The sequence below is a fragment of the Trachypithecus francoisi genome, unplaced genomic scaffold, assembly GCF_009764315.1.
Source record: "Trachypithecus francoisi isolate TF-2019V2 unplaced genomic scaffold, Tfra_2.0 Lachesis_group5, whole genome shotgun sequence".
NCBI classification, from domain to species: Eukaryota; Metazoa; Chordata; class Mammalia; order Primates; family Cercopithecidae; genus Trachypithecus; species Trachypithecus francoisi.
In genome coordinates, this window is record NW_022681470.1 from 82,412,275 (window position 1) to 82,427,455 (window position 15,181).

Consider the following 15,181-nt stretch of genomic DNA (forward strand, 5'->3'; position numbering starts at 1 on the left):
TATTATTTTGAGGTATGTTCCATCAATACCGAATTTATTGAGCGTTTTTAGCATGAAGGGCTGTTGAATTTTGTCAAAAGCCTTTTCTGCATCTATTGAGATAATCATGTGGTTCTTGTCATTGGTTCTGTTTATATGCTGGATTACGTTTATTGATTTGCGAATGTTGAACCAGCCTTGCATCCCAGGGATGAAGCCCACTTGATCATGGTGGATAAGCTTTTTGATGTGCTGCTGAATCCGGTTTGCCAGTATTTTATTGAGGATTTTTGCATCGATGTTCATCAGGGATATTGGTCTAAAACTCTCTTTTTTTGTTGTGTCTCTGCCAGGCTTTGATATCAGGATGATGTTGGCCTCATAAAATGAGTTAGGGAGGATTCCCTCTTTTTCTATTGGTTGGAATAGTTTCAGAAGGAATGGTACCAGCTCCTCCTTGTACCTCTGGTAGAATTCAGCTGTGAATCCATGTGATCCTGGACTTTTTTTGGTGGGTAGGCTATTAATTATTGCCTCAATTTCAGAACCTGCTATTGGTCTATTCAGTGATTCAACTTCTTCCTGGTTTAGTCTTGGAAGAGTGTAAGTGTCCAGGAAATTATCCATTGCTTCTAGATTTTCTAGTTGATTTGCGTAGAGGTGTTTATAGTATTCTCTGATGGTAGTTTGTATTTCTGTGGGGTTGGTGGTGATATTCCCTTTATCATTTTTTATTGCGTCTATTTGATTCCTCTCTCTTTTCTTCTTTATTAGTCTTGTTAGCGGTCTGTCAATTTTGTTGATATTTTCAAAAAACCAACTCCTGGATTCATTGATTTTTTGGAGGGTTTTTGTGTCTCTATCTCCTTCAGTTCTGCTCTGATCTTAGTTATTTCTTGCCTTCTGCTAGCTTTTGAATGTGTTTGCTCTTGCCTCTCTAGTTGTTTTAATTGTGATGTTAGAGTGTCCATTTCAGATCTTTCCGGCTTTCTCTTGTGGGCATTTAGTGCTATAAATTTCCCTCTACACACTGCTTTAAATGTGTCCCAGAGATTCTGGTGTGTTGTATCTTTGTTCTCATTGGTTTCAAAGAACAACTTTATTTCTGCCTTCATTTCGTTATGTATCCAGTAGTCATTCAGGAGCAGGTTGTTCAGTTTCCATGTAGTTGAGCGGTTTTGATTGAGTTTCTTAGTCCTGAGTTCTAGTTTGATTACACTGTGGTCTGAGAGACAGTTTGTTATAATTTCTGTTCTTTTACATTTTCTGAGGAGTGCTTTACTTCCAATTATGTGGTCAATTTTGGAATAAGTGCGATGTGGTGCTGAGAAGAATGTATATTCTGTTGATTTGGGGTGGAGAGTTCTATAGATGTCTATAAGGTCCGCTTGGTGCAGAGATGAGTTCAATTCCTGGATATCCTTGTTAACTTTCTGTCTCGTTGATCTGTCTAATGTTGACAGTGGAGTGTTGAAGTCTCCCATTATTATTGTATGGGAGTCTGAGTCTCTTTGTAAGTCTCTAAGGACTTGCTTTATGAATCTGGGTGCTCCTGTATTGGGTGCATATATATTTAGGAGAGTTAGCTCTTCTTGTTGAATTGATCCCTTTACCATTATGTAATGGCCTTCTTTGTCTCTTTTGATCTTTGATGGTTTAAAGTCTGTTTTATCAGAGACTAGGATTGCAACCCCTGCTTTTTTTTGTTCTCCATTTGCTTGGTAGATCTTCTTCCATCCCTTTATTTTGAGCCTATGTATGTCTCTGCATGTGAGATGGGTCTCCTGAATACAGCAGACTGATGGGTCTTGACTCTTTATCCAGTTTGCCAGTCTGTGTCTTTTAATTGGAGCATTTAGTCCATTAACATTTAAGGTTAATATTGTCATGTGTGGACTTGATCCTGCCAATATGACATTAACTGGTTATTTTGCTCGTTTTTTGATGCAGTTTCTTCCTAGCCTCGATGGTCTTTACATTTTGGCATGTTTTTGCAATGGCTGGTACCGGTTGTTCCTTTCCATGTTTAGTGCTTCCTTCAGGGTCTCTTGTAAGGCAGACCTGGTGGTGACAAAATCTCTAAGCATTTGCTTATCTGTAAAGGATTTTATTTCTCCTTCACCGATGAAACTTAGTTTGGCTGGATATGAAATTCTGGGTTGAAAATTCGTTTCTTTAAGAACGTTGAATATTGGCCCCCACTCTCTTCTGGCTTGTAGAGTTTCTGCCGAGAGATCTGCTGTTAGTCTGATGGGCTTCCCTTTGTGGGTAACCCGACCTTTCTCTCTGGCTGCCCTTAAGATTTTTTCCTTCATTTCAACTTTGGTGAATCTGGCAATTATGTGTCTTGGAGTTGCTCATCTGGAGGAGTATCTTTGTGGCGTTCTCTGTATTTCCTGAATTTGAATGTTGGCCTGCCCTACTAGGTTGGGGAAGTTCTCCTGGATGATATCCTGAAGAGTGTTTTCCAACTTGGTTCCATTTTCCTCCTCACTTTCAGGCACCCCAATCAGACATAGATTTGGTGTTTTTACATAATCCGATACTTCTTGCAGGCTTTGTTCATTTCTTTTTCTTCTTTTTTCTTTTGGTTTCTCTTCTCACTTCGTTTCATTCATCTTATCCTCAATCGCTGATACTTTTTTTTCCAGTTGATCGAGTCGGTTACTGAAGCTTGTGCATCTGTCACGTATTTCTCGTGTCATGGTTTTCATCTCTGTCATTTCGTTTATGACCTTCTCTGCATTAATTATTCTAGCTCTCAATTCTTCCACTCTTTTTTCAAGATTTTTTGTTTCTTTGCGCTGGGTACGTAATTCCTCCTTTAGCTCTGAGAAGTTTGATGGACTGAAGCCTTCTTCTCTCCTCTCATCAAAGTGATTCTCTGACCAGTTTCGATCCGTTGCTGGCGATGAGCTGCGCTCCTTTTCAGGGGGAGACGTGCTCTTATATTTTGAATTTCCAGCTTTTCTGCCCTGCTTCTTCCCCATCTTTGTGGTTTTGTCTGCCTCTGGTCTTTTATAATGGTGACGTACTGATGGGGTTTTGGTATAGGTGTCCTTCCTGTTTGATAGTTTTCCTTCTGTCAGTCAGGACCCTCAGCTGCAGGTCTGTTGGAGATTGCTTGAGGTTCACTCCAGACCCTGTTTGCCTGGGTATCAGCAGCAGAGGTTGCAGAAGATAGAATATTGCTGAACAGCGAGTGTATCTGTCTGATTCTTACTTTGGAAGCTTCTTCTCAGGAGTTTACTCCACCCTGTGAGGTGTGGGGTGTCAGACTGCCCCTAGTGAGGGATGTCTCCCAGTTAGGCTACTCAGCGGTCAGGGACCCACTTGAGCAGGCAGTCTGTCCCTTCTCAGATCTCACCCTCCGTGTTGGGAGATCCACTGCTGTCTTCAAAGCTGTCAGACAGAGTCGTTTGCATCTACAAATGTTTCTGTTGCTTTTGTTGTTGTTGTTGTTTAGCTGTGCCCTGTCCCCAGAAGTGGAGTCTACAGAGACAGGCAAGTTTCCTTGAGCTGCTGTGAGCTCCACTCCGTTTCAGCTTCCCAGCGGCTTTGTTTACCTACTTAAGCCTCAGCAATGGCAGGCGCCCCTCCCCCAGCCTCTCTGCTGCCTTGCAGTTAGATCGCAGACTGCTGTCCTAGCAATGAGGGAGGCTCCGTGGTCGTGGGACCTTCCCAGCCAGGTGTGGGATATAATATGCTGGTGTGCCCGTTTGCTTAAAGTGCAGTATTGGGGTGGGAGTTACCCGATTTTCCAGGTGTTGTGTGTCTCAGTTCCCCTGGCTAGGAAAAGGGATTCCCTTCCCCCTTGCACTTCCCAGGTGAGGCGATGCCTTGCCCTGCTTCAGCTCTCGCTGGTCGGGCTGCAGCAGCTGACCAGCACTGATTGTCTGGCACTCCCTAGTGAGATGACCCCAGTACCTCAGTTGAAAATGCAGAAATCACCGGTCTTCTGTGTCCCTCGCACTGGGAGTTGGAGACTGGAGCTGTTCCTGTTCAGCCATCTTGCTCCGCCCCCGCAATTACTTTTAAAGTTAAATACTCACCATTTAATCCATCCGTTCCTTTCCACATTATTCACCCATGAAAAATGAAAACAAGTCCACACAAAGACTTGCACCCAAGTTGTCAGAGAAGCTTTATTTGCAATTGCCAAAACCTGAAAACAATCCAAGTGTATATCAATAGGTGAACAGATAAGAAAAATTTGGCATATATTTGATATATTCATGTATTAGAATAGCATGCAGCAGTAACAAAAACAAAAAGAAAAACAAACTACTACATGCAACAGCTTGGATAAATATCAAAAACATGTTGAACAAAAGAAATCAGACACAAAGGAGTACCTAGTATGTGATCCCATGTACTCATATATGAAACTTGACAAGACAAATTTGATCTATAGCAACAATAACTAGACAGATCGTTTTCTGAAGCCAGGGGTGGGAGGAGATTGGGATGGGTCACAAGGCATCTTTCTGGGACGGTGAAGTTTTCTATATTTTGTTTATGGAGGTAGTTACAAATATGTATGAGTGTTTAAAACTCATCAAAATGAACAATTAGCATTTTTCTATATAAAAATTATGTTTCAATGCAAATGATTTTTTTAAAATCCTAGCTGTTCTGTTTACTATTTGAAGGAAGGTATTAATATAGATATCCTGTCTGTACCATAGTTTCCCCAAAGGTAAATTAGGGATAATATTATTACTTAACCTAGAATGGTTGTGGAATTAAGTTAATCATTGCAAAGCTGTTTCTTAATTTTATTTTTTGTCTTTTTGAAAAGTTTTATTGCAAATGGACAAATGCATCATGAAATCTTTGCCCGTGCCTATGTCCTGAATGGTATTGTCTAGGTTATCTTCCAGAGTTTTTACGGTTTAGGGTTTTACATTGTTGTCTATATTTATATTGTTGTATATATTTATAGGGTACAAAGTGATATAATGATTTATGAACACAAGGAATAATTAAGCTAATTAACATAGCCATCATCTCAAATACATATCATTTTTATGATAAAGACATTTGAAATTCTCTTGGTGATTTTGAAATGTGCAATACACTATTATTAAATATATTCACCATGCTGTGCAGTGCATCTCAAAAAAAAAAAAAAAACCACACAAATCTTACTCCTTCCATCTGAGGCTTTGTACCCTTTGAACATCATTCCATTTCCCCCACTCATAGCCTTTAGTAAACACCATTCTCCTCTCTTCTTTTATGAGTTCCACTGTTTGAGATTCCACATATAATTGAGAACATGTGATATTTGTCTTTCTGTGCCTTGCTGTGCCTAGCTTATTTTATTTAGTGTGTCTTCCAGTTCCATCCATATTGATAGAAATGACAGGTTGAATTTCTTCTTTAAAGCTGAATAGTATTTTATTGTGTACATATAATACATTTTATTTGTCCATTCATCTGTTGATAGACAGGTAGTGTCCATAAGTGTCCATAAGTGAATAGTGCTAAAAGGAACATGGAAGTGCAGACATCTCTGACATACTTGTGTTTCAGATCTTTTGGGTAAATACCCAGAAGTGAGATCGTTGGATCATGTGGTAATTCTATTTTTAGTGTTTTGAGGAACCTCCATACAGTTTTCCAAAAGGGCAGTATGAAATTATATTCCAAACAACAGTGTTCAACTGTCCTCTTTTCTCCAAATCCTTGCCACATGTACTTTCATCATTTTGATAATAGCTGTTCTGGCAGGTGTAAGGTGATGACTCATTGTGATTTGAACTTGAATTTCCCTAATGATTAGTGATATTGAGCATTTTTTTTCATATATCTGTTGGCCATTTGTATGTCTTCTCTTGAGACATATCTACTTTTTATTAGAGTGTTTATTTTCTTTCTGTAAAAGTATTTGAGTTGCTTATAAATTATCCCCTTATCAGATGTATAGCTTGCAAAATATTTTCTCCAAATTCACAGGCTGTCCCTTCAGTCTATGAATTGTTTCCTTTGGTTTGCAGAAGATTTTTAGTTTGATGCAATCCTATTCATCTCATTTTGCTTTTGTTGCTTGTGCGTTCAGGGTCATCTCCAAGAAATCATTGCTTAGACCAACATCATGGAGCTTTGCCCCTGTCTTCTTCTAGAAGTTTTACAGTTTTCAGTCTTCATTTTTTAATTTTTAATTTATTTTTATTATATATTTTTATTTCAATAGTTTTGGGGTACAAGTGATTATTGGTTACATGGATAAGTTCTTTAGTGGTGATTTCTGAAATTTTGGTGCACCATCACCTGAGCAGTATACACTGTACCCAGTATGTAGTCTTTTATCTCACACCCCCCTCCCACCCTTCCCACCTGAGTCCCCAAAGTTTATTATATTGTTCTTATGCCTTTGCATCCTTATAGCTTAGCTCCCACGTGTAAGTGAGAACATATGATACTTGGTTTTCCATTCCTGGGTTACTTTACTTAGAATAGTGGCCTCCAGCTCCATCCAAGTTTCTGCAAAAGACATTATTTTGTTCCTTTTGTATAGTTGAGTAGTATTCCATGATGTGTATATACCGCATTTAATTTAACCACTTATTGGTTGATGGGCACTTAGATTGTTTCCATATTTCTGCAATTGTAAAATGTGGTGCTATAAACGTGTGTACATGTGTCTTTTTTTAACTTTTATTTTAAGTTCAGGGGAACGTGCAGAACGTGCAGATTTGTTACATAGGTAAACATGTGTCAAAGGAGTTTGTTATACAGATTATTTCATCAGCCATGTATTAGTCCATTACTTATTTTTCCTTACTCTCTCCCTGCTCCCACTTTCCACCCTCCAATAGGCCCCACTGTGTGTTGTTCCTCTGTATGTGTCCATGTGCTGTCATCATTTAGCTCCTACTTATAAGTGAGAACATGTGGTATTTGGTTTTCTATTCCTGCATTAGTTTGCTAAGGATAATGGCCTCCAGTTTCATCCATGTCCCTGCACAGAACACGATCTCATTCTTTCTATGGCTGCATAATATTCCATAGTGTATACATACCATGTTTTCTTCATCTAGTCTATCATTGATGGGCATTTAGGTTGATTCCATGTCTTTACTCTTGTGAACAGTGCTGCAATGGATATATGTATGCATGTGTCTTTATAATAGAATGATTTATATTCCTTTGCGTATATACCCAGTAGTGGCATTCCTGGGTCAAATGGTAGTTCCATCTTTAGGTCTTTGAGGAATCGCCACACTGTCTTCCACAATGGCTGAACTAATTTACACTCTCATCAACAGTGTATAAGTGTTCCTTTTTCTCCACAACCTCACAGGCATCGGTTATTTTTTGACTTTTTAGTAATCCTGACTGGTATTAGATGGTAGCTCATTGTGGTTTTGATTTGCATTTCGCTAATGATCAGTTATGTTGAGCTTTTTTTTCATATGATTGTTGGCTGCATGTAGTGACTGTTCATGTCCTTTACCCACTTTTTTATTGAGTTGTTTGATTTTTTCTTGTAAATTTGTTTACATTCCTTATAGAGGCTGGATATTAGATCTCTGTTGGATGACTAGTTTGCAAAAATTGTCTCCCATTCTGTGGGCTGTTTACTCTGTTGATAGTCTCTTTTGCTGTGCAAAAGCTCTTTAGTTTAATTAGATTCCATTTGTCAATTTTTGCTTTTGTTGCAATTGCTTTTGGCATTGTCATCATGAAATCTTTGCCCTTGCCTGTGTCATGAATGGTATTGCCTAGGTCATCTTCCAGGGTTTTTATAGTTTGGGGTTTTACATTTAAGTCTTTAATTCATCTTGAGTTAAATTTTGTATATGGCATAAGGAAGGGGTTCAATTTCAATCTTCAGCATGTGGCTAACCAGTTATCCCAGCACCATTTATTGAAGAGGGAATCCTTTCCCCATTGCTTCTCTTTGTCAGGTTTGTCGAAGATCAGATAGTTGTAGGTGTGTGGTCCTATTTCCAGGTTTTCCCTTCTGTTCCCTTGGTCTATGTGCCTTTTCTTGTACCAGTACCAGAAGGTTGTTTCTGAGCTATTTTTCGAAGAATCTGTTCTGAAAGTTCTGTTTATTCATCCTCCTTCTGGCTGCTGCTTATCCTGGGTGTATTTATATTTCCTGAGGGTTTTGGTAGCTTCCCTTTATATGGTTAAATAAAATACTTTTTTTATTATTATTATGCTTTAAGTTCTAGGGTACATGTGCACAACGTGCAGGTTTGATACGTAGGTATACATGTGCCATGTTGGTTTGCTGTACCCATCAACTCATCACTTACATTAAGTATTTTTCCTAATGCTATCCCTCCCCCAGCCCCTCACCCCACAAAAGGCCCCAGTGTGTGATGTTCCCCGCCCTGTGTCCAAGTTGGAAATCATCATTCTCAGCAAACTGTCACAAGGACAGAAAACCAAACACCACATGTTCTCACTCATAGGTGGGAATTGAACAATAAGAAAGTACTTTCTATTTTTAGTTTGTAAGAGTTTTTATTGTAAATGAATTTTATCAAATGCTTATTCATTACATCTATTGAGATAATCTTGCAGTTTTCCTTTAACCTTTTTCTGTGGGGAGTTATATTAATTGACTTTCTAAGGATAATCTCACATCCAAATTGATACATTTACCTTACCAGCATGTGCATATACATGCATACATATTATTTTTAAGATTTTTGTATTTATGTTTATACGTGAAAATCATCTGTAATTTTCTTTTACCATCCTTATCTGGTTTTGGTATCAATATGTTGCTAGTGTCATAAATGAAGTTTGGGTATATTTTACCTTTTTATATTCTCTTGGTTTATATAAGATTGGAATTATTTCATTGTTTGTGATATAAATATGTATTTTAAAATTTTGGGGTCGTTTGATTAGTATTTGTATTGGAGTCTAAATAGTTATGTTTACTCAGTCTACTGACATGATCATTCTTGGTGCACCTTCCATGTGCCAGGTACATTGTAAGTCCATTACTAAATTATTTTATTTGATCTCCAAAGTACAGATGAGGACAATAAGTTTATTAGAATAAAGCTATTTGCTTAGGTTCATGCAGTTAGTAAATACTGAGGCTGGGATCAAAAATAAGTTTCTCTGATTTTAAGGCCTCTTAATATAAACTCTGTGGCAAAGAGACACACACATACCCCATAATAAAGTTTCTGATGGATTAACAATGGTAATCTCTCGGTAATGGAATAATAGTTGACCATCTGATAAACTTTTCCATCTTATAAACTTTTGTGTATTGTGATTTTTGCATGAACGTTTATTTTAATATCACATTAGATACACATATATATGAAATTAATTCAAGGCTGTGAAGATTAAAAATTGAACTGACTTTCATACCAAAATTACATAAAATTATGCAGTCATACTCCTTAAGAGCTCTTGAAACATGAAAAAATATGACAAAATTGTAGTTCCAGCACAGAAATGCAATTACTTCAAGCATTTTAGGGAGTAATTTATATGCACCTTTGAAAAGTATGGAGGTTATAAATATAATAGATGTAAGTATGATGGAAAAAATGAGATCTGGAATCAATTTGGGTTTGAATCACAGTTCTGTAACTTACTACATTTCTGATCTTGATACAATAAATCCCTCTAAGACTCAGTTTCCTCCTGGGCAAATTAGAAAAAAATACTTAATTAGCAAATATACTATCTGAATAAAGTATGACCATGTACCTAAAGAACCTATCACATACATGCTCAAAAAGTTATAGCAATTATTATTCACTGTTCACATTTCAGTCATAATTTGCCATTTATATTACATTTCTTGAAAATTGTTATTCACAATTTACTTATTTTATGTCTTAATAGCATTTATTTTATATGTGGGATACATTCAAGTGCCTTTTGTTAACAGTAGAAGGATTTGGTCGTGTTAATGCCCCAGTACTTAAATAATACTTAGAATTTGTGATATGGTTTGGCTCTGTGTCCCCAACCAAATCTCATGTCAAATTGTAATCCCCACATGTTGAAGTAGGGGCACTGGTGAGAGGTGGTTGAATCATGGGGGTGGACTTCCCTCTTGCTGTTCTCACAGTGGAGTTCTCAGGAGGTCTGGTTGTTTGCTGTTCTCGCAATGGAGTTCTCAGGAGGTCTGGTTGTTTGCTGTTCTTGCAATGGAGTTCTTAGGAGGTCTGGTTGTTTGAAAGTGTGTAGCACTCCCACATTCATTCTCTCTCTCTCTCTCTCTGTCTCTCTCTCTCTCTCTCCCCTTTTCTTCCTTGGTAAGATGTGCTTGCTTCCCCTTCACCTTCTGCCATGATTGTAGATTTCCTGAGGCCTCCCAACCATGCTTCTTGTACAGCCTATGGAACTGTGAGTCTATTAAACCTCTTTTCTTCACAAATTACCCAGTCTCGAGCAGTTCTTTCTAGCAGTGTGAGAACAGACTAATATATGATGTTTTTATTATTTTCTGAAATTAGACTTACATAAGTAAGAGGAATTAAAAAGAATAATTGGTCTTCCAAAATGGTGAAAAGTCATTACACAATTATAATTGACATGTTGATTTCAGGTTGTGGAATCATCATTGCAGCAGCTGGAATGTGATCCCACTGAAGTAGAAGAATTCGTGGAGCATTTTATTTTTTTGAATGCAATTTCCTCAAAAATATCTAAATTAGAAAAAGAGTACTTAACAATTTCTCAGCTATATTCTGTTGTAACCCATCACCAGATCCATATTTCAGAAGAGCAAATTGCCATATTCCAAGTTCTTCATATTAAGTTTAGTCAACTAAAATCATCTATGAAGTTAAGTATAGTAAATAAAGACACTGCTTTAACTAAATTCAGAGATAACTTGGAAGCATGTATCAGTAGTCTACGTGTTGATGTTAGCAATTTAAAAGCCAAGGTAAGTTTTTAGGTTTTCTTTTTTTTTTATTTTTTTAATTAAAAACTTGACCTTAGTCTCATAAATCCAGGCATTTGGGTATTTGCTTTCAGTGGAATTTTGGCTAAACAATTTAATACAAGTATTCTTAAACTGGGATTCACAGACAGAATTTTGGTGATTTGTGAATTTGGATGGGAAGTAAAATTACATCTCTAGTTTCACTAATTTCTAACTGGAACTTAGCATTTTCTCAACTATGAGTGAATGTGGGGAAAAAACAGCAGCATGGCTGGTGACTTTTACCATAGGCTTCAAGAGACTGCCAAATGGGCTCATGGCATAACAAGGACTAAAACCCCCTAAAATCTTTCTGGGCCAGTCTTTATCTTTGGACAAAATGGTAATGATAGTTCCAGTTTCACTCACTTATCAGGTAAAAGCCTAGATTATGTACTAAAATGCTTTCACTGCCAGTAAAACAGGTATGTTCTAGACATACTGATTTCTCTTAGAAAGTCCTACTCTTATTTTTTAGATAAGAACTCCTCTTTTGTTATGTGCTGGTACTCAAGTGTCAACGGCAATGGAAATGATCCAGACTCTCTCAGGGGAAGCTGCAAGTTTAACTAACAAAGCTAAAGCATATTCAAGCTATCAGGATTGTTTCAGTGATTCTCAATCTCATATGCATTCTATTAATGTGGAAGAAATTGCACAGATTTTGCTTTCAGAGATCTCTGACATTGAATGTGACTTGACTTTGAGGAAAAAATTATGGGAAGCACAAGAGGAGTGGAGGCAAGCCTCTTGGGAATGGAGGAATAGTTCTCTTCAAAGTATTGATGTAGAATCAGTACAGAAAAATGTTTCAAAACTGATGCACATAATCTCGGTATTAGAAAAAGGTAAAAATATGTTCCTCAAATTTTCCCACCTAGATCTATATACCAAATGGCCTTTGGACATCAAGAGCATTGTCCTTGGCTTGTTTCTTTACCTGTTCTCAGGGGTTGACTGTTATGGCTAGAGCCATAACAGGTAGGAATTTTATTGAAGCAAAAAAGAGATTAAGTCCTTGTCAAAAAAGTTTTATTAAATAATTAACAATTTTTATGTCCTTTAAAAGTTGGTTCCCTGCATAGAACCCCAGGTACCTCACCCTGAGTATGGCCCTTCTAAGGGCACTGGTCGGAGATGTTTTGATGATAAAGGACCATTTGCATAATCATTATCTTTTGAGCAGTGGGTAAACCGTGTAATTTTTAGAGGTTTATTTTATTTTAATTATAAAATTTGAAATCTTGCCAGTGCAAAGATACTGCTTTTTGTGAGAACATTTCTGTAAGATCATATCCTTTCCAAAAGGGAGATTTTGTTTCACCTGGCCAAGAGAATATCTTTGTATTTTTTAAAAGACTTCTCCCCTATCACTCAGCTATACCTTAAACTAAAATTTCTTCTCCAGAAAAGCCAGAAAAACACTTTATTTCAGTTGTTTTAAAATTATGTAAAAAACATAACAATAGCACAGAAGTTTAGAAAAGAGAACAATTGGGGGCAAATCGCAGTCTCTTTAACATAACACTCATTGTGTGCATCCCCTCTTAATATTTTGTTATATATATGCTTTGGAGAACAGTAAAGTAACAACTAGATGATACCTTCTTTTACCCATGGTTCCCCAGATAAAATCTTGCTGTTTGCCAAAGTCTAGACTGGCAAAACTAAAGTTACACTCTTGATCTTCTATTTAATCAGGTCTTAAAAACATGTTACTATTTAATATGGCTTTATAAAAGAAGCCCCACGTATACAAATTGGTTTTTTGAGTGTCTGGGTGAAGTTTTCAGTTCTCCTGAGTCCCTAACTTTGGCCCCCTCCTCTTTCTTTTACAAATTGAGTAAAAAGATTGTAAGAGTTGAATCTTCCACTCCATAGGTTTTGAATCCTGTACTTCAGTGGTTTGTCAATGGCAGAGGACAGACTAGTGCTGGTCTGTGGCAAAGCTGTCACCTACATTTCCTACATTTTGATGTTGAAGTATTTTTTAATGAAATCGTAGTGATGGTATATTTTTTCCCTTGATGTTCTTCTATACTTACCAAAATTTTAAAAAACCCAAACCAGCTGAGTACAGTGGCTCATGCCTGTAATCACAGCACTTGGGGAGGCTGAGGTGGGCGGATCATTCAAGGCCAGGAGTTTGAGACCATTCTGGGCAACATAGCAAGACCTCATCTTGCTATGTTAAGATGTTAATTAAATAAATAAATACCCAGAATCTATGATAGTCTTCTGAATGTTTGTGCTGTGTGTGTGTTTGTGTGTGTGTGTGCTCACGCGTGTGTGTGTGCGTGTGTACCCATTTGTCTGTATATTTATCATGTCAGGGAAAATCTGGGAAACCTGTGGTAGCTGGCCACTCCTGGTATCAAATTTTCCAAGATAATTTGGTTTTGATAGTTAGGCTTTAGTCACCAGTCTTTATAACTATTTCTCTTTATTTTAATGCATAGCTGATTCTCATGGAAGGGTGATGTTAATAAAGCTCACTGCTTCATGTTATTTTAATGTAGTTTAATAATTGATAAAGTAGTGTTTAACAAATTTTAAAGAAAAAAAATCTTATTTTCTCAATTTTTTTGTTTAAAAAATATAATGAACATATTGTAAGCCTACTGACCCATTGTCATTTATAGGTTTACCTAAAAGCGATATGCTGACACATCTTAAGCAAGTGGTAACAGAGTTTAAACAAGAGCTGCCTATCATTATAGCTCTGGGAAACCCCTGTCTCAAGCCAAGGCATTGGGAGGCTCTCCAGGAGACTATTGGGAAGTCAGTTCCCCTTGATAAAAACTGTAAAGTAGAGAATCTTCTAGCTCTCAAGGTAAATAAAAATGGTTTTTTAAAAAAATAGGTTCAAATACCAGATGGGCCAATTTTAAATAGGCAAGTAAATATACAATGAATAGGAATTAGGAAAGGAAGTTTATGAGTGCCTGGGAAAATAATAGTACGTTTATAGAATAATAGGTGATAGGAGATTATTTAATTGGAGATACTGGGTAAGCTATTAATTATTCCATTATTATTTAGGTGATTAAAAAACAGTAATACTGGTTTTCATGTATGACAAATGAAATTAGTGCTTCATTATTTAACAGTACTACTAATACAGAACACATTTTCTAGGAATGGAAATATCAAAACCACTGTATTCATTATATGTAAACTGAAAATATGTTAAGACATCTAAGAATTGCCCTACTTTAACATATATATAACTTGACATTATATTTAAAATGCATAATAAACAACTATTTGACTTTCCATGTAAGTTTTATTATAAAAAATACTTTTTTCAATTTTTCCATGATTAAAAATTTTCTATTTTCATGCCTAACTTGCAATAAGCTTCATTTATGTTTAATATTTCATGGATGACAACATATAATGTAATCAAAACACGTATTTTGTTCCTGTAATTCTCTACTAAATGATCTGTTGTAATGAGGAACATGGACACTTTTTTTTAAGAATTTAAAAAGAATTTTTTAAAAAACAACTTTCATTTTTAAAAATTAGATTATTTTTGATCACCAACCCTAATCTCGACTTTCTCCTGAACTCCAAATTCACATATGCAATTTCCTATTCAATATCTCAACTTATATGTCTAAGTTGAGATATGTCAAAAACATAACAAAACATGTCAAAAACATTTACCTTTCATTCTCCATCTCCCAGATTCTACTCTTCCTCTGTGTTTCTTATCTCATTTAATGGTAGCTCCATTCTTCCAATTGTTTACACTAAAAATCATGAAATAATTCTGAATCTTCTTCATAATCCTCATCGTATCTAAATATCTCATCTTAGAGCCTCCTCACTGATGATATACATGCCCAACTGATATACATGCCAAGGGGAATTCAGCAAGATAGCTAGATGATGTCAGAGCATAAGAGCAAATACCAACAGATGAATTTATTTCAAATCAGCATGCATAAAATCTAGCACAATTTGAGTGGTAATTATTTCCAGTCTTGGGTTATTGGAACTATTCTTGGGTAAGTTAGATAAAGGGTGAGAATTTTTCAGACTAAATGTAGCAGTGAGCTATAAAAGTTAGGGTAGATGGGTACATATGATAGCAGCTGGTGGCCTACATGGGGATGGTGGCCTGTAATAACTCAAAGGGTTCCAATCAGCTATTACATGTCTAACATTAATAGATAGTTTAAAAAGGAAGTCCCATGCATTTTTTAGAGGGCCCCAATTAGGACAGTTTGACATGTGAACAAAAGTGAGCAAGGTCTTCAGCCTTTG

At 36.6% G+C, this 15,181-nt stretch overlaps 1 protein-coding gene across 1 annotated transcript in view; it reads left to right on the forward strand.

Moving 5' to 3' along the window:
* Positions 1–15,181, forward strand: part of DNAH14 (dynein axonemal heavy chain 14) — a 604,313-nt gene that overhangs the window by 140,431 nt on the left and 448,701 nt on the right. The window contains exons 18-20 of the mRNA XM_033199195.1: positions 10,526–10,867; positions 11,385–11,754; positions 13,549–13,739. Of these exons, the coding sequence (XP_033055086.1) occupies positions 10,526–10,867; positions 11,385–11,754; positions 13,549–13,739 (903 nt within the window). The remainder of the gene's footprint in view (positions 1–10,525; positions 10,868–11,384; positions 11,755–13,548; positions 13,740–15,181) is intronic.